The 19,609-nt window shown below is 41.7% G+C and overlaps 2 protein-coding genes across 3 annotated transcripts in view; one reads left to right on the top strand and one right to left on the bottom strand.

Moving 5' to 3' along the window:
• The window catches only part of PGK1 (phosphoglycerate kinase 1), a 22,759-nt gene continuing 3,150 nt past the window's right edge, over positions 1-19,609 (top strand). The window contains exons 1-6 of the mRNA XM_061409648.1: positions 1-258; positions 6,555-6,605; positions 9,219-9,374; positions 9,485-9,629; positions 12,922-13,025; positions 13,675-13,794. Of these exons, the coding sequence (XP_061265632.1) occupies positions 194-258; positions 6,555-6,605; positions 9,219-9,374; positions 9,485-9,629; positions 12,922-13,025; positions 13,675-13,794 (641 nt within the window). The 5' untranslated portion in view covers positions 1-193. The remainder of the gene's footprint in view (positions 259-6,554; positions 6,606-9,218; positions 9,375-9,484; positions 9,630-12,921; positions 13,026-13,674; positions 13,795-19,609) is intronic.
• TAF9B (TATA-box binding protein associated factor 9b) overlaps positions 9,713-19,609 on the bottom strand; it is a 26,028-nt gene continuing 16,131 nt past the window's right edge. The window contains exons 7-8 of one of the 2 annotated variants that reach the window (XM_061409650.1): positions 12,421-12,563; positions 9,713-11,747 (exon numbers count right to left, since the gene is read on the bottom strand). In XM_061409650.1, coding sequence (XP_061265634.1) covers positions 11,721-11,747; positions 12,421-12,563 — 170 coding nt within the window. In that variant the 3' untranslated portion in view covers positions 9,713-11,720. Of the gene's footprint in view, positions 12,564-19,609 lie in introns of both variants that reach the window. The other variant, XM_061409649.1, reaches the window with a different exon arrangement.

Raw genomic sequence — 19,609 nt, 5'->3', positions numbered from 1 at the left:
CCTTCGGGCCGCGTTCTAGAGCGGCCACTGGGCGCCGAGAGCCGGGCGCGGCGGCCGGAAAGGGGCGGGGCGGGAGGAGTGGCGACCCAGCCCGTGAGGTGCTAGGCATTTTCCACGCGTTCGGACCCTGAGTCGGTCTCAGTCTCTGCCGCTGTCTCATCCCCTGGCCTCTCGCTGCAGCTGAATTGCCAAGATGTCGCTTTCTAACAAGCTGACTCTGGACAAGCTGGATGTGAAGGGGAAGCGGGTCGTCATGAGGTAATCCTTGGGGTTCTCCCGCAGCCTCTCCGGCCGGGGCAGACTTCTTTTCCTCCTGCCTCAAGTGACCTTTAGCCCTACTGTCGGTCCCAAGGGCTCTAGCCCAGTAGGGCGAGGCTGGCCACCATTGTGGCTGAGGTTTTGCCCGGGTTTAACGGTTTCTGACCTCATTTTCCCCAGCCCAGAAACTGAGCCGAATTTGCTCTTTGCTGGGGTGGATCCTCCCAGGGAGGGTCAGATTGCGGGGATCCATTTTGCCCTCTTTTCTTATTTCTGAAGGGCAGTTCCGTCGCCTCCAGTTCTCAGTTGGTGAGGTGGGACCTGATGCTTAGCCTGCAGATCCCTAGGCCTCCAGTGAAGGGACCTTGAAAGGTCATTTGGATAGTTTTCCTTCCTCCACCACCCTAGACCACCCCAGACAAATGAGAAACGGCCCACATTTCTAAGGTCCCTGCCCAAAGGGACATGTTTCCCAGAGGATGTTGTTCAGGAGCAGAATCCACTAAAGCGTTGAGGGTAGGAGGGTAGGAGGGTGAGGTAGGGTGGGGCGCACCGAGGGAGGCCCTGCAGAGCTTACGTAACAGGCCTCTGCGGCCATGTAGTGTCTTTGGACCACAGGCCTTGGGTTTTGCATCAGGATTGTGACACACACTGGGTAATGGTGGAGCAGGGTGTGGCTGCTCATTCTTGATGTTCTCTAACCTCACTCCCAGAAGTGGCTAGAGAAGCAGGATATTAGAATATTAGAAGTGGGGAAGGCTAGCCACCTGCCTTGGAGTCTCTTACTCCAAACATGTGGATCCCTGGCCACATGGCTTCTCCCTTGTTTGCCAAAATTACTAGTGTGATGTATGGAGTATTTACATTTCTCCTTTTTGTAACGTGTACATTCGTGCATGTCAGGAGCTAACTGCAGGAATTCAGTTAGGTGTGTAACTGACTTGACCTTGATAGGATCCAAGGGTGGTGCTTTTGCCAGCATAAGGGCTTGACAGCATTGGGTAGTCTTGTCCTTTTAGGGAAGTGGTTGATTGATGGGCAGGCATGTGAATGATGTGATCCTTTCCCAATTTGGGCTGGTTCAAGAGAGGGCAACTTTTCTATATTAACGGTTCAGAAAGCAGTAGGGGATCTCCCTTTACTTAAGGCTTAAACTAGGTAGGTGCTGTGAATTGGTGTACTTTGTGGATGCCCTAAAAGTTAATGTAGCTCTCCCCTTCCCTCTAATTTCATTATGGCCACTATTAGTTTACAAGTGGCCTTTTCTGCTTTGCTTTGCTATGGCAATAATCAGAAGAACCCAATAGCTTATGGCCATGAAAAACGCCTGGTGTCCCCTTTTGCTAAATCACCTAGTCCTTTGCAATCCGAACAGAGTAGGAATCACAGACATCCTAGTATTAGATAATGGCCCTGTCTATCCCTCAGATGCTTTTAAGAAAGATGGATAGAACTTATGAAAAACAGGACAAGTGGAAAGTGGCGTGCAGCTAGATCTTGGCTGTTAAGTCACTTCAGTCGTGTCCGACTCTGTGCGACCCCATAGACGGCAGCCCACCAGGCTCCCCTGTCCCTGGGATTCTCCAGGCAAGAACACTGGAGTGGGTTGCCATTTCCTTCTCCAATGCTTGAAAGTGAAAAGTGAAAGTGAACTCGCTCAGTCGTATCCGACTCTTAGCGACCCCATGGACTGCATCAGGCTCCTCCATCCTTGGGATTTTCCAGGCAAGAGTACTGGAGTGGGGTGCCATTGCCTTCTCCGATATCTTGGAGAACCTACAATTGCAGTCTGAGGCTTTATCTCCTCTCTTCCCAGGTTTGAGGAATTATCTGAGCTGGTTGAGAGTGAGACTGGAGGAAGTGCTTATCTTTTCTCCCTCTGGACCTAATTTGAAATATGTTTCTGCCCCAGGGCTCAAAGTTTCATTTAACACAGATTAACGTAAGCCTTGAAATGATTGGCTAGTCCTGTTTTGCTGGTGGAAAATGACCTATCCAAGGTCACTGAACTAGCACGTTGGTGGAAGAACCAGAACTAGAATTTGGGTCTCCTTGCCTACCAACCATATCCTCTAAATTCTTGGATGTAGTGAACAAGGAGAGGTTAAAATAGACCTTTTGTCGGCTGAAGGTTGCAGTCAATAATTTCCCCCTGTAATCTGGATAAATTCTACTTATCTGATTTGAGGACAGGAAGTTGCTTTTTTCCCAGATTATTAATGTAGCTCTTGAAAAGAGCTCTTGAACATTGTAGGATTGCTTTTTGCAAGAATCTAGGTAGCTTTGCATGTCAGCTCAAATTTCTTTTTGTTTTAATTGCCTTTATGTAGTGGTTGCTGGCAGTGTTCCGGAAGTGGAGCCTCCAGAGTAGTGGCTGCTTTACTAGCCTCCTTTCTTTGTCTTGCAAAGGGGAGCTGTGATGTTTAGGGCCCCTGCTTTGAACTGCCAAGGGAAATTGACTGATTTGTTGAGGGAACTTCCTGATAGCCAGAAATCTCTGACTGGATAATTACCAGGTTGTACCTCAGTTTTTTAGGATTCCATTTGACTTTATAGACCTTGAGTAAATTTCCTGTTTAATTTTGCTGTGTCATTTCCTTTCTTTCTCTCATAGGTTGCCAGTCATACTCCTTTGCCGACTGGTGAAGCACTTCCCTTTTGCTTGCTCTCCCTCCTCCATTTTTTACAAACCTCACAGTTTTTCTCTAACCTGTTGTAACTTGTTAAGCAACAGCTACAAGTTGGTGTAGTGGAAGAAGAAACAGGGAGGAAAAACAGCAGAGAAGAAAAAAAAAGTCTCAGAGAGTCAGTTAGTTATTAGTCGCTCAGTCGTGTCTGACTCTCTGCAACCACGTGGTCTCCCACGAGGCTTCTCTGTCCATGGAATTCTCCAGGCAGAAATACTGGAGTGGGTTGCCATTTCCTGCTCCTGGGGATCTTCCTGACCCAGGGATTGAACCTGGGTCTCCTGCATTGCAGGCAAATTCTTTACTGTCTGAACCACCAGGGAAGCCCTCTAAGAGAGCCATAATACCCCTATTTCCTGATCAGGGACAGTGAAGTAAGGGTGGGAATGGTTTCTTGGAGAGCTTTTAATGGAACTGGGCCTGGACTTCTGAGATTTCAGGTGATAGAGACTTGATAACCTTATTACAACTATATTAATATTTTTAAGATTCATTCTGAAATAGTTATATGTTCACAGAACATTGCAAAGATAATATAGAGAGGTCCTGTGTTCACCCAGTTTCCTTCATTGGATACATCTTACATAATTACAGTACGATATCAAGAGTAGGAAGGAAGTTGACATTAGAATAAAGCATATAGTTCTTTGCTGTTTTATAACATGTGTAGATTTGTGTAACTCCGACCACTATCCAAGATACAAAACTAATTTTCTTTGAGCAGCACCAAGATCTCCCTATGTGTCATCCTTTAGCATCTTGGCCCCTCTCCCTCCATTCCTAAACCCCTGGTAACTACTAATCTGTCCTGCATTTCTATAATTTTATTTCAATATGTTATATAAGTGGGATCACACATGGCATTTTTTTCACCCAGCATAACGCCCTTGAGATTTATCCATATTGTTGTATGTATCAGTCGTTCATTCCTTGGATTGCTGAATAGTAGTCTGTGGTATGGGCTTCCTGGGTAGCTGAACTGGTAAAGAATCCACCTGCAATGCAAGAGACCCCAGGTCGATTCCTGGGAAGGTCCTCTGGAGAAGGGATAGGCTACCCACTCCAGTATTCTTGGGCTTCCCTGGTAGCTCAGACAGTAAAGAATCCGCCTGCAATGCCAGGGACCTGGGTTCAGTCCCTGGGTTGGGAAGATCCCCTAGAGGAGGGCATGGCAACCCATTCCAGTGTTCTTGCCTGGAGAATCCCATGGACAGAGGAGCCTGGCAGGCTGCAGTCCAGTGGGTCGCAAAGAGTCGGACATGACTGAAGAGACTTAGCACACATGCTTAACCTTTTGAGGAATTTCCAGACTGTTTTCCAAAGCAGCTGCATCATTTTACATTCCTACGGGTATATGAGTGATCAATTTCTCTGCATCCTCACTAACTCTTGATGTCATTTTTTATTTCATCCACTCTGATATGAGTGGTGTGTAGTGATATCTGACTTTGTTCCTGAGGCTGAGCTCAGGATTAAGAGAAATAGAAAAGGAAAGGGTACAGATTTTACACAGGATAAGTGAAATGTGTAGGCCAGAACAGTTTCTGTGGTGGAGTCCTCAGAGAGGAGATGTTAAAAGCAGAGCTGTTGTTAACATCAGGGGGAAGGTAATCCACAAGCAACGAGAAGAAAGTATAAGTCCTTTTCTCATCAGTAAGCTATGCCATGGCAGCATGGATAGGTGAGATAGATTCTTGAGTGTTTCTAGAGAATTTCTTCTGTGTCATGGCTCTGGGATAAGGAGCAGCACTGAAGGGGTGGCTTGTGCTCGGCCCCTTGCTGTTAACCCTTTTGAATGTGGGCCTTCTTGGAGTCTGCAGAGGGTGGGGGAAAATGATCCATGATGAGATACTCTATCCTCTTTGGAATGCTCTGAGCCTTGCTTAGGATATTTAAAGAAGATGCTTAGAATCAGAATCAAGTAGCCTGAAGTTAAGTAGACTGTTTCTTTTTTCAGAGGCATACTGCTTTTATTTTTCAAGATTTTAAATAAAGTATTTGAATATAGAATTAATCCTTCAACTCCTCTTTGGAAAGGTTATTCTTCAGTGAAGTAGCGTACAGGCCTAGGAGACATAGGAAATTGGTGGTCTTCTTAGTTGGTTTAGGATTTTGTAATTGTCTGCCAAGCCTCAGCCTAAGAGAGGAAGGACTAGTGATGGAGCTTTATGGTCAGACACAGCAACAAGTCTTTTTGAATCAGTCACACCTTCACTGTTGTCCTTTGGTGCGTGCTGCTAGCTGTTTTTAGTAATGGTTGATGTGCCTTTTAGATCACAGAATCATGTTTTGGAGAAGTCCTCACATGAATAATAATAGTTACCACTTTTATGGCACTGTTTATCAGTTACTCTCCTAAGCACTTTGCAGATCGCTAACTCATTTAATTCTCACAATAACTGTGAAGTAGATACTATCATCTCCATTCTATAGATGAAAAAGAAATCAATTTAAAAAGGATCTTGGCAGGTGAAACCTTACAGATAGCTAGCCACCACACATCATTGCTTTCTAGGGGATTGAGGTTCCAGTCTATCTTGAAGAAAGGGGAAGGAATGACAAGTTCTTAAAAATGATAAAGCAGCAAGAAGTTGCATAAGAAAGGAAACTGCTATATTTTTTTCCCCTGCCCTGGCCATGCCCTGTGGCTTTTGGGATCTTAGTTCACCAACCAGGGATTGAACCTGGACCCTTGGCAGTGGAAGCGCTGAGTCTTAACCACTGGACTGCCAGGGAATTCCCTGCCTGTGCTGTCTTGATCACTTCTCTTCTGATTGTCTGTTTGTTAGGTGGGTAGGGTCACATGTTCCATCCTCTCAGGTTTTTTTTTTTTTAAAATAAGTTTTTTAAAAAATTGAAGTATAGTTGATTTACAATATTGTGTTAGTTTCAGGTGTACAGCAAAATGTCCTATCAGGCTTTTAGAAAGAAGCTATCTTATGGTTATTGACTGTTTTGCTTGAAGGATACTGTGTGAACTTAGCCTTGGACACTGGGTTTCTTTCTGGTCCTGAGGTCCCAAACTTCGTCCAAAACGAATGATACTCTCTTGGTGTGTTTTATTTTTCCATTTTTTTTTCTTTTGAGAAATGTTTGCTTCATTAGGACCCAGAAATAATACCAGGGAAATCAGAATCCAGATGTGTTCTTTATAACCTTACCCTTCAGGCTGCCACCATTGTTAGATAGTAGCATGCTGGGCCCATATAGAAATCTTTTTAGATGGAACTAGTTTCAGCTTCCCAGGTCTTCAGGGCTTGTTCCTGTGATTTTTTTTAAAATTTTCCTCTTAAAAAGTGTGAAATACATACCTAAAAGGGCACAAATCAAAAGCTCAAAGAATTATCACAGAAAGAGCACATTTGTCACCAACATCAAGAAAGAGAACAATATCAGAACCCCTGAAGCTCCCTCTGGTGTCCTGTCTAAGTCACTACTCCCACTCTCTTCCACATGGCTAATCACTATCTTCTAATACTGCTGATTATTTTTAAGGTGACTTTTGAACTTCCACTTATTTAACTGGTTCACTAAAAGTACCTCTCATAATCTTTGAGGGAATGATAATTTGATTGTGGCTCTGAACTTGACACTTTGTTTCTTTTTCAGAGTAGACTTCAATGTTCCTATGAAGAACAACCAGATAACAAACAACCAGAGGTAATGTCCCTGCTACACCCTGAGCTAGGTTTAAGATGTACGTGGGTCTGAATATATGTAATGAAATGGTTTTCCATTCTTATTGTAGAATTATGGCAACTTAAGCTGCATGATCTTGGCTTTCAACCAACCCACCATCTGGTTTGCTTTCTTATGACAATTTAGAAATTGAAAAAAAATCATTTTAAGAAGGTGATTTTTTTCCTCCTTTTTTTTAATTTGAAGAATTTGAGGTTGTACATTTTTAAAGATTATCAAGGTTTAAGGTTACTTAGCTTTCCTGCAAAATGAAGAACTGTTCATGTAGTTTTACAAGCCCCTATTCTAACTGGCCCCCATAAAATCAGTTTTTGAGAATTTTGATTTAAGGGAAAAGACTTTGGAAGTAATACTTTCAGTCAGTTTAGGCTCTCCACATGTCTTGTTGAGGCTGTCCATGTCTTGGCTCCTAGATTCAGAAGCAGAAATTTTAAGTGATAGTATTGTTCTTGCTTTTGATTAGATTCTAAAAGATTTTTATTTTAAATGAAGGGTTTGAGCTGGAAAGGTATGTTCTAATGATCTAGGCCTGTGCTGTCTAGTAAAAATATAATAAAAGCCACATGTAATTTAAGATTTTCTAGTTGTCCCATTAAAAAGTAAACAAACAGATTAACTTAATTTTAATATATTTAATCCAGTAAGCTCCAAATAATCATTTTAATATATAATCAATTAAAAATTAATGAAAGGAACATTTAACTTTTTTGGTATTAAGTATTTGAGATCCAATACATATTTTACTCTTAGACAACATACCAGTCTGGCTAACCACATATCCAGTATTCAGGAGGTCCCTGTGGCTAATGGCTACCATATTGGACAGTGCAGGTATAGACCTAGAACATTTTTAGATATTGGCCCCAGAATAGAGCCTGGCATTCTGTCAAGCACATCCCTCCTGCACCATAGTGAAAGGTCTTTGTATAAGCCATCTCTGACCCTTCTTGGCTTTTTTGTTATTTTCTGCAACATACATAAAAGATTAGAAATATGCCTATCAAGGTATTTTATGAGTAGAAAGCAGAGAAACAAGTCTGAGTAGATCTTCATTTTCAGAAATCCGTGGAGTTGATAAATAAAATGAAGCATTAGAACTAATAGAACTTGACTGTTAAGGGAAAGCACTGAAGATTAATTTGGTTTCATTGGGCAAATGTACCTGATGAAGGTTTCTTGTTTATTTGGTATAATTGAGTTTTTATATCTGCCAAATAGCATAAGATAGTTAGAAATATAACTTGGCTTTTTATTATTCCATTCTTTGCTGAAATGTCATCTTATTAGAGAGACCTTCCCTGGCTACCCTCTCTAAAATCCCCTCCACCACTATTCTCCAGTCGTTCTTGTCACTGTACCTTGCTTTATTTTCTCCATAGTTCTTATCACTTCTGTGAGAGCAGAAATTATTTTATTCACTGTTGTATTCTCAGAATCTGATATAGTAGCTGCTACAAAAGTAGCATTCAACAAATATTTGTTGAATAAATAAATATTTTCTTTGTTATCAGGTTTAATTTCTTAAGTACTGCCATGAATGGAAAGTTAGTATTGGGTTTGTAACAAAAATTGAAGTGTTTAAAGAAGTTAAATAAATTTTTGGTTAAACTATAATTTAGTAAACGCAATGTGTTATGTAAACCACATTTTATATAATGTATTTATTTTATCCTACATAAAAAGTGACTTAGGATTTTGTAATGGGTACTGAAAAGTAACGTTTTTTCAGTTTTCCCAAAATTTCTTTTAATGGTTTCAAAATTTGAGAATTTTATATTTCTTCCAAAGTCAAACACTTAGGGTATTTCAGAGGTCCCTAAAAGCACCCACATGTTTGGTGATTCACTAGAAGGATTCACTGCTAAAGTTTATTAAGGTGAAAGGATTCACTGCTAAAGTTTATTAAAGTGAAAGGATGCATGACAGGATCAGCAAGCGGAAAAGACACAGGCAGAATCTGGAGAAATCCATGCTTAGGTTTCCATGCTCTCTCCCCCTCATGACACCAAGTGTGGTCCTTTTCTCCAGCAGTGAAAATGCAGTAATTGTGTGTGATATCTCTGCCCAGAAAAGCCCTTCAGAGACTCAACTCCCAAGATTTTTACTGGGAGCTGATCACATAGGTACCCTCTGTCCAGCAGCTACCAAAATTCCTTACTCCTGGAGGGAAGCAAGTGTTGAATATAAACCTGTTTGTACAGACGATCTAGGAACTGTGAACAGCCTTTGTCAGAGAACTGAAGGACCAGCTCAAAAGCCAAGTTCCCAGACACCAGCCGAGGGCCAACCTCGCAAGCAGGTCCTTCTGAAGACAGCAGTTTCCGTCCTGCTATATTAATTTTTTTTCTGCACAAGGTGCAAAACATGATGAAATTGTGTAACCCTAGGTAGAGGGTTGACATCCTATTAACTTCTTCCCCTACACATGAACCTGAGGACCATCACTGAGTTGCTGACAGATTTGAAGGAATTTGGAGAAGAAAGGCTTTATGTTTTATGAGGCCATGAATAAAATAGTTCTCACTAATTCTTAGGAGTAGCCTTATTCTACTTGCTGTCTCTTCTTGGTTGCAGGATCAAGGCTGCTGTTCCAAGCATCAAATACTGCTTGGACAGTGGAGCCAAGTCAGTTGTTCTTATGAGCCACCTGGGCCGGCCTGATGGTGTCCCCATGCCTGATAAGTACTCCTTGCAGCCAGTTGCTGTAGAACTCAAATCTCTGCTGGGCAAGTATGTTTCAGGCTCTTGTCAACTCTGTGACAGGAGATGTTGTCAAGTATGTTGTTGCTGGTTCTTAACATTCAGACTGTTCAAGTGTTTCTGTGTCATAATCTCTCCAGGGATGTTTTGTTCTTGAAGGACTGTGTGGGCCCAGAAGTGGAGAAGGCTTGTGCTGACCCAGCTGCTGGGTCTGTCATCCTGCTGGAGAACCTTCGTTTTCATGTGGAGGAAGAAGGGAAGGGAAAAGATGCTTCTGGGAACAAGGTAGGACCTGTGATTTCGACATTAGTAGGGGTGAGGAGGGCTGAGTACATGAGACTGTGATTGAAGAATAGAAGAAGCTCATGTTTATTTTGACACCTTTTTATTGAAATACATATATAAATGCACAGCTTGATGAATTATCACAAAGTAAGCACACCTGTGTAACCACCACCGAGGTCAGAGAATAAGATATTGCCAGCCCTGGAAGCCCTCCTCATCATGCTCAAGTGTTTTTGAAATACCTTGGAAAGATGTGAACACCATTTGGGTGTAAGAGTATTTGGTGAACATGCTGCTTCTAATTGTCCCTTTGTTACACACCTGGCCTTTGATATATGAAGATGTATTTTTCTAATAGTATGTGATAATATCCTATCAGAATGTAGGCTATCGTTCCCAAGGACTGAGAGCAGACATTTACAGGTGGTTATGGGGAGTGAGTATTCATGATATACCAGCTGTTCTTCCAGCAGAGCCAGTTTTAGATTTTTTTGTCAGGGCTAGAACAGTTTTTATAAGCAGCAGGCCCTAGTGTATTATGGAAGAATAATCTGTATTCTTATTTAGAAGGGGAATTAACTTAAAGCTTGAACTTGTTACTTTTAAAACAGTAAATTAAATTTGATATCATTGGGGTTTTCTTATAAAAGAATCATGTGACCAGAAAAAGTACTTTCGTAAGTCAAGTGGAAAGGGACTATTTGGAACATTTGATTGAGTTAGGTAGATAATGGTCATGATGATATTACCTTGGGTTTAAGGCACTTTTCTTAAGTGTAAAGGATCTTTCTCTGAATTTCTTAAGATAAAGAATGAAGGTACCTTCATATTTAAAAAAAAAAAAAACCTAGGTCTCAGAAAGGCAGTTATTTGACTAAAGTTAGGAGGAGGAGTACTGTTGCTGGGCTTTGTATGTAGCTCAGTCCATCAATAAGCAAACTTTATGTAAAGAGTCAGACAACAAATATTGTAGGCTTTGTGGGTCAGATGGTCAGTCACAACCTTATATGGTTTCTATTGGAACTAGTCAACTCTGTCATTGTTGTACAAAAGCAACCATAGGGGAAAAAACCAAAAAAATTTTAAAAGGCAACCATAGATACCCACAACATAGATTACCGTGACCTGACAACCAGGATTTAAATACTAAATGATAGAGCTGGCTCTTTTGAGGATGATTTCGAATTTGCCTATTTGTAGAAAGGAAGCTGGACTTCTCACATGGCTCATTGGTAAAGAACCCACCAGCCAATGCAGGAGCCTTGGGTTCGATCCCTGGGTGGGGAAGATCCCCTGGAGGATTCATTAAATGAATTAATTAAATGATTCATTAAATGGATTCATAAAATACTGGCAACCTACTCCAGTATTCTTGCCTGGGAAATCCCGTGAACAGAGGTGCCTGGTGGGCTACAGTCCATAGGGTCGCAAAGAATTGGATACAACTGGGCATGCATGCTACTGGAGATCAGTGGAGAAGTAACTCCAGAAATAACTGCCTTCCTGAGACCTAGGTTTTTTTTTTTTTTTTTTTTTTTTTTAAATATGAAGGTACTTGTCATTCCTTATCTTAAGAAATAAGAAGGGAATCAGAAAGCACCCTTTATACTTTCCAATCTTAATGTCTTTAGTATGTTGGGGAACAAGATGCTCTGAGGCTAGCATCTCAATCTCCTGTTGTGCTTCTGACATTTCTTAAGGTCATCAGAGTGCCTGCTTTCAAGCAGTTTCTTTTCTTAGCACTGCAGGCTCAGGTCTTGCCTTATCTTGCCTTTGGCATGGTCTTGCTACAGTAGTAGGAGTTAAATGCTGACCTAAAATTTGGTGCCCTTTTAGACTGAAACTCAAGCTGAAACTCAAACTCTTGGGCTTAGAAATGGCAGGAGGCAGGTTGAGGCAAATCGTTATATACAGTAAGTGATGAACTAACTGTGCTAGTCTATGTCTTTGTGGGTAGTTTACTTTACATTTAGTGTTCAGTGGCTTTTCATGCTTGAAATTTTTGGAGCAAGCCAGCCATAAGTTCAAAGTGAATAAAAAACGAAGTGAGGCATGAACTTTTTCCTTTATGCAGGGTACCTGCATTATCTTTTAGGAGCATTCTCTTCCTTCTGGTTCCTGGCAGATAAAAAATGAGAAATAGGTTCTGATTATTACTAATTTTTACAATACCTTTTTCATAGATAGCTTTTAATTTGTGTCATTTTCCCATGAACAGTTCTTAGAGAAGTTATCTTCCCTTTTTAATAGATGGGAAAGGATAGAGAAAAACTTGACAAAGGTTACACAGTAAATTAGTGTCAGACGTGGGCCTAGAACCCAGGTCTCCTGGCATTTGGGCAGTGTTTTCATGACTACACATCTTGCAGTCAGCGGTGGCAGATAATATTCCATTTTAAAGAGATTATGGGGGCTCTACACTTTAGTTTTAGCATTAGTGCCCCTGTGTTCTTTGGGCCACTAGAGGAAAGCCCGTTCTTTGTGACAGCCTTCTTCATTTCAAAATATAGGAGAAGGGGAGTGGACAGTGACTAAACATCTGCTTTGATACTTCTCTGTCATAATCCCCCTCATCTGGTTTTCTATGCATCTTTGCTTTGTTTCTTACTGGAGACTCATTGTTTATCCTGCTGTCCTGCTTTCTTTCCCCTATGAAAAGGGTAGTATCCCTGGATAATGAGCTGACATTCAAAGCCATATGTTTTACATCAACTTTCTGTCCTCTGTCTTTTTTGTAGAAGTATATTGTTTTCTCAGATGCCTAACTTCCAGGGAAAGCTATATGAATTACCTCCTTTTGATATATACAGTGTTTCTGAGGTGCTTTTCTGTTGTCAGGTTTCCATCTGCCTTCTCTGTCCCAGCTTGTCCTTGTTGCTTTCATGAGAAATATGTATGAGTCTTGGCAGCTAGCAGCTTGACACAAGTATAATCCTAAATTTTACAAGGAGAATATGTTAAAATGAAGCAATGAGTCAAGGAGAGAGAAGGATAATTTGTATTTTGTCCTAGGAGCTGGAGAGAGACCAGTAGGATGTGATTAGAGGTTAAGCTGTGATTTAGGAATCTTAGGCTTGCAATTTGAGGGAAGGCAAAGGAGAGCAGAAACATACAGAAATGAGCAAAAGATCTGGAATATTTGGAAGAAAGAACAGATCCTGTTGCTAGTTTTAAAAATTGCTATCCTGCCAACTCAGGGTCTTTAGATATGTTGAAGAGGACTCTTGGTATGAAATGCTTTTATAGTTTCTTTGGAATCATCAATATCTCCCTTTTTTGTTTTTCTCTTCAGGTTAAAGCTGAGCCAACCAAAATAGAAGCCTTCCGAGCTTCACTTTCTAAGCTAGGGGATGTTTATGTCAATGATGCTTTTGGCACTGCTCACCGAGCCCACAGGTACTAAAAGTTTTTTGTTCATTGTCAAACGGGGAGAGCATTATTTCTCTGTTTACTTAAGCAGCCAAAGCTCTGGAATAGTTTTGGAAATTTCTGTGTTGTATTGTGGTCTTTTTGGATTCTATCTCTAATTGGAGCTACAAATAAAAACTGTGGTTCTTGTTGAGTATCCCTGATCTAAAGATGAAATAAAAGTAAAAAATGTTGAGGATTGTGAAACTTTTTGTCGAGCTTTAGGAAGATGTTGTTCTGTCTTACTTCGGATATTTCATGGAGAGCTCTCCCTTTGTGATTGCTGTGGGAGCAGAGTCTTAGGCTATCAGTAGGAAGCAAACCGAGGAATCCTTCCCTGTTGGCATCACCTGGCTGATAATTTATTGTGGTTAAACCCTTGGCCTGAAGACTATTAATTGGGTATCTTAAATTCTACTTAAGGTAGTTGCTTTTCACTGCATTATTATGCTTTATCCTGCATTATTAGCCAAAAACCTTATCTTGTACTTAAGTGTTTTGTTGTAGTTTGGGGATGAAAACCATGGTGTCCTGGTGTCTCAAAAGTGAAAGTATTTCAGTGATAAGGAGAAGGCCTTTAGAATTGGGAGAATTGCTAAGGATTGACTAAAATTTGAATGTCTCTGTTCCTTTCTAGCTCCATGGTAGGAGTAAATCTGCCAAAGAAGGCTGGAGGTTTTTTGATGAAGAAGGAGTTGAACTACTTTGCCAAGGCCTTGGAGAGCCCTGAGCGACCGTTCCTGGCCATCCTGGGCGGGTACAGAGAACTCTTCAAGATCATGCTTTAAGTAGTGTTTTATACCTGGTTCAGTTCAGTTCAGTTTAGTTGCTCAGTTGTGTCTGACTCTTTGCAACCCCATGGAATGCAGCACACTAGGCCTCCCTGTCCATTGCCAACTCCTGGAGTCTACTCATGTCCATTGAGTCGGTGATGCTAACCAACCATCTCATCCTTTGTCATCCCCTTGTCCACCTGTCGTCAGTCTTTCCTAGCATCAGGGTCTTTTCAAATGAGTCAGCTTTTTGCATCAGGTGGCCAAAGTATTGGAGTTTCAGCTTCAACATCAGTCCTTCCAATGAACACTCAGGACTGATCTCCTTTAGGATGGATTGGTTGGATCTCTTCACATTCCAAGGGACTCTCAGGAGTCTTCTCCAACATCACAGTCCAAAAGCATCAATTCTTCAGCGCTCAGCTTTCTTTACAGTCCAACACTCACAACCATACATGACTACTGGAAAAACCATAGCCTTGACTAGACAGACCTTTGTTGAAGTGATCTCTAGTCTTTCCCATTCTATTATTTTCCTCTATTTTCTTTGCACTGATCCCTGAGGAAGGCTTTCTTATCTTTCCTTGCTGTTCTTTGGAACTCTGCATTCAAATGGGTATATCTTTCCTTTTCTCCTTTTCTTTTCACTTCTCTTCTTTTCACAGCTACCTGTAAGGCCTCCTCAGATAGCCATTTTGCTTTTTTGTATTTCTTTTTCTTGGGAATGGTCTTGCTCTCTGTCTCCTGTACAATGACATGAACCTCCGTCCATAGTTCATCAGGCACTCTATCAAACCTAGTCCCTTAAATCTATTTCTCACTTCCACTGTATAATCATAAGGGATTTGATTTAGGTCATACCTGAATGGTCTATTGGTTTTCCCCACTTTCTTCAATATCTGGGCCTACCTGCTAGTAGGCCATAACTTGGGCTTCCTTGATGGCTCAGTGGTAAAGAATCTGCCTGCAATACAGGAGCTGCAGGAGACGTGGGTTCAATCCCTGGGTCAAGAAGATCCCCTGGAGGACAGAATAGCTTACCCACTCCAGTATTCTTCCTTGGGAAATCCCATGGACAGAGGAGCCTGGCGGGCTACAGTCCATAGCGTCACAAAGTGTCAGACATAACTGAAGTGACTGAGCACAAGCATGAGGCCATAAATTGGGTGGTTTATTGTTATTAGCACAATCAAACTGGGTGACTGAGGAAAATTTAATAAAGGGAGTATCTGCAAAGGTGTGGGTGGGGTTTAGGGAAACACAAAAGGGACTATACAGTCATCTGAGGAAACCATCATCACCACCCTTAGACCTGAAGGGCAAAAGGGAAGTGATGGTTACCAGAATCCAGAGAGGGTAGTTGTGTGGAGATGGACCTCTGATAAGAACTGTATAGCCTTTGGTCAAGGGATGGAGGATAGTCATCTAGCAGGGAAGGAGCCAGGGAAATAGATACTCTGATCTCATTTTAATGTCCTATTGATGTATCCCCTCTTACCCACAATGGGCTGCAACCCAGCTGGATGTCAGAGGGCAGAGGACCTCCTTGATGCAGTCTATGCAGGTCAGCCTCCTGGGACAGAGAACAGGGCTAGAAAGGATAGAAAATGGTTCTGGGGAGAAGAATTGGAAAGATCCACTATTACCCACTAATGCTCATCTAACAATTTTTGAAGCACTTGAGCCTTTCAGATATGAAAACCTCCTTATATGTGTTGAATATATTATTTGGAACTCATTTTTTCAGATCCGATACCTTTTTATATTTTCTCCTATGGGGAAAAGTACTCTGAATAGTGATATGCTACTGGTTTAGTTAAAAGTAGAAATTTCAGAAGTGTAGGTCAAGAGACTAGGAGGATACATTTTAGGTGATAAAGTAGGGACAGAGACCTGGGACTTCCTGAATAAGATCTTGTCACTTGGCACGACTCTCTAGATAGCAGCCTCTTTATGGCTAGATGGTCCTGACCCTTTTATGAGCAGGGTATTTTTTTTCCCATGGGACTGAACACACTCAGCATTTCCCTATGAAAGCTGATTCTGGAGTTGGGTGTCAGTTTCAGGTAGCATAGTTGCTCTCCAGGCTTCATGAGCCCAGTTTCAGGGTCCTAAAAATAGTTAAGGTAGGTACTTGAATCTGTGTCCTGGAAGCATTGCCACTCTTGTGCACTGGATTATAAAGGTCAGCCTCTGATCTTTGCTTCTCTGGAGACTAGGACTTGAGTTTTGTTCTCAGTCCTTCTCTAGACCTGGAATATGGGAGTGAGTGCTACCTAGTGCTTATGATTAGGTTTTGGACTCTGCCTAAAATTGCTATTTGGGGGAAGTTTACACGGAGGGTTTTTTTTTGGCCACCTTTCTTGCAATGTAGTGTCCCTGAGAACATTAACAATATAGGGGAAGAATTTATATTTAATTAAAAAAGATTATTCTGTTGGGAATTCCCTAGTGGTCCAGTGGTTAGGACTCCTTGCTTTCACTGCCCAGATTCTACCCCTGGTAAGGGAACTAAGATTCCACAAGCCATGCAGTGTGGCCAAAAAGAGAAAAAAACCCAAAACATTGTTGTAGAAACATTCAAACATTATAGAAGTTGAAAGAATAGTATAATAAACTCACAGGTACCTATTACCCTGTTCTAATAATTACTGGCATTTTTGCCAATCCAGTTTCATCTGTCCTCTAATCCTTTTCATGTCAGGAGTGTTTGAAAGCAAGCCTTAGATATCATATAATTTCATTTCTTATACTTCTGTATACATCTCATAGCTTGAGATTTCTTTTAAAATAACCACCTGTTAAACCTAACAAAATTTAAGAGTCTTATTATTAATACTGTCATCCAGTACCCAGTCTATATTCAGAAATTCTCCATCATTTCAGAAATGTCTTTTACAGTCAGTTTGTTTGAATAAGGATCCAAATGAAGTCTATGCATTGTATTTGGTTGTTGCTGCTAAGTTGCTTCAGTCGTGTCCGACTCTGTGTGACCCCATAGACGGCAGCCCACCAGGCTTCCCCGTCCCTGGGATTCTCCAGGCAAGAACACTGGAGTGGGTTGCCATTTCCTTCTCCAATGCATGAAAGTGAAAAGTGAAAGTGAAGTCACTCAGTCGTGTCCGACTCTTCTCGACCCCATGGACTGCAGCCTACCAGGCTCCTCTGTCCATGGGACTTTCCAGGCAAGAGTACTAGAATGGGGTGCCATTTGGTTGTTAGGTATATTTTATTTTATAATGCTGCTGCTAAGTCGCTTCAGTCATGTCTGACTCTGTGCGACCACATAGACGGCAGCCCACCAGGCTCTCCCATCCCTGGGATTCTCCAGGCAAGAATACTGGAGTGGGTTGCCATTTCCTTCTCCAATGCATGAAAGTGAAAAGTGAAAGTGAAGTCGCTCAGTCGTGTCCGACTCTCAGCGACCCCATGGACTGCAGCCTACCAGGCTCCTCCATCCATGGGATTTTCCAGGCAAGAGTACTGGAGTGGGGTGCCATTGCCTTCTCCTGTTTTTTATAACCTTAACCCTAATTATTTTATAATAGTTCCCTCTTATTATTTTTCATTCCATTGATTTGTTGAAGAAACAGGGTATTTGATGTATAGAATATCCCATGTTCTTTATATGTTGAGTCTCTTTTCATCCTTTCTGTTTCCCTCTCACTCTCTGTGTGTGTATGTGTATGTTTTTGTATAAAGCAGTTAATCCATTTTTACTCTTGGTGGTGATCAGTATTTACAAGTGAGAGATCAGTAGTCTCTTGCCATCCATTCTCCCACATCACTATTGTTTTGAACCTCCATTTCACAAATCCTAGCATAAGGCCTCTTACAGAATAGATATCATCTTGTTTATTGAATGAAGAGGCAAATAAGCCCAAGGTGATTTGCTTATTTAAGTGGGATTTAGATATATATAGGGGGGTCTGCCCTGGTGGCTCAGAGGTTAAAGGGTCTGCCTGCAATGCGGGAGACCTGGGTTCAATCCCTGGGTCTGGAAGATCCCCTGGAAGAAATGGCAACCCACTCCAGTATTCTTGCCTGGAGAATCCCACGGGGTTGCAAAGAGTCAGAAACGACTGAGCAACTTCACTTCACTTAGATATATAGGAATATTTGTGGAAAGCAAGCCATTACTTATGTGAAGGATTTTAAAGGTTGTGCTTCAAGTGAATTTGTTTTTCTTCTGTTTGCTGCTAAGTCGCTTCAGTCTTGTCCGACTCTGTGCGACCCCATAGATGGAAGCCCACCAGGCTCCCCTATCCCTGGGATTCTCCAGGCAAGAACACTGGAGTGGGTTGCCATTTCCTTCTCCAATGCAGGAAAGTGAGAAGTGAAAGGGAAGTCGTTCAGTCATGTCTGACTCTTAGCGACCCCATGGACTACAGCCTACCAGGCTCCTCCATCCATGGGATTTTCCAGGCAAGAGTACTGGAGTGGGGTGCCATTGCCTTCTCCTTTCTTCTGTTTGCTGCTGCTAAGTCGCTTCAGTCGTGTCCGACCCTGCACAACCCCATAGACGGCAGCCCACCAGGCTTCCCCATCCTTGGGTTTCTCCAGGCAGGAACACTGGAGTGGGTTGCCATTTCCTTCTCCAATGCATGAAAGTGAAAAGTGAAAGTGAAGTTGCTCAGTCGTGTCCGACTCTTCACGACCCCATGCACTGCAGCCTACCAGGCTCCTCCATCCATGGGATTTTCCAGGCAAGAGTACTGGAGGGGGTGCCATCGCCTTCTCCATTTCTTCTGTTTAGATATGTATATTTCTCTCACAGGGAGGTGAAAGGTACATCTGTGTTGATTATCTTATTTCCCTCTTCTAGAATATAAGCTCCAAGGGGGTAGGGATCTTTGCTTTTGCCCAGTGATGTTTATGTTTCTTAAAGACCTAGAACAGTGCTTGGCACAGAGTAAGTACTCAGTGTTTTTTAAGATTTTTTTTTTTTTGATGTGGACCATTTTTAAAGTCTTTATTGAATTTATTACACCATTACTTCTGTTTTACATTTTGTTTTTTTGGGAATGAGGCATGTGGGATATTAGATCCCTGACCAGGGATCAAACCCACACCCCCTGCATTGGAATGCAAAGTCTTAGGCACTGGACTACCAGGGAAGTCCCACAACCAATGTGTTGAATCAAGTGGTCCAATAGAATAATGAATGCCATAAAGCAAATGTTCCAGCAACTAAACATGGACCTAAGAGTGTGAATATCTTGTCTATTTTTGCTCAGTATATATTTGTTTGGTATGTAATTTGATACCTGCTTTAGGGTTAGGACAGTTCTCAGTGAGCTTAGGGATCCCACAATTAGCAATCTTTCTCAAGTATAATTACCAGTCTTGACCTTTGATTTTGGGGGAATAAGAGGGACAAAACAGATCTATTTGGAACTTGTGATTTCTTTAGATGATTGCAAGTCTTCTAAGCCCTTCTTGGCCAAGAGCCACACCTTAAAAAGATTTCTTAGTAATGGATTGGCTTTTTCGTGTTGGAGAAACATAGGGCAAAGCTAGCCAGTACTTTTTAAAAAATATTTTTTTAATGTTTAATTGGAGGATAATTGCTTAACAGTGTTGGTTTCTGCTGTACAACAACATGAATCAGCTATAAGAATATATATATCCCTTCCCTCTTGAGACTTCCTCCCACCACCCCCATCCCACCCCTATAAGTCTTCACAGAGCACCAGGCTGAGAGCCAGTACTTTTCTCACTCTGTGGGACATTTCTCTGTTCCTGTCCCTTGATATAAAACCTCAGGCTTTGTGTAATACCAGCTCTTTAGTCCTTTGT

Source organism: Bos javanicus, chromosome X (genome assembly GCF_032452875.1).
Source record: "Bos javanicus breed banteng chromosome X, ARS-OSU_banteng_1.0, whole genome shotgun sequence".
NCBI lineage: Eukaryota > Metazoa > Chordata > Mammalia > Artiodactyla > Bovidae > Bos > Bos javanicus.
The sequence above is the reverse complement of the archived record's forward strand: the minus strand, read 5'-3'. Positions and strand labels throughout refer to the sequence as shown.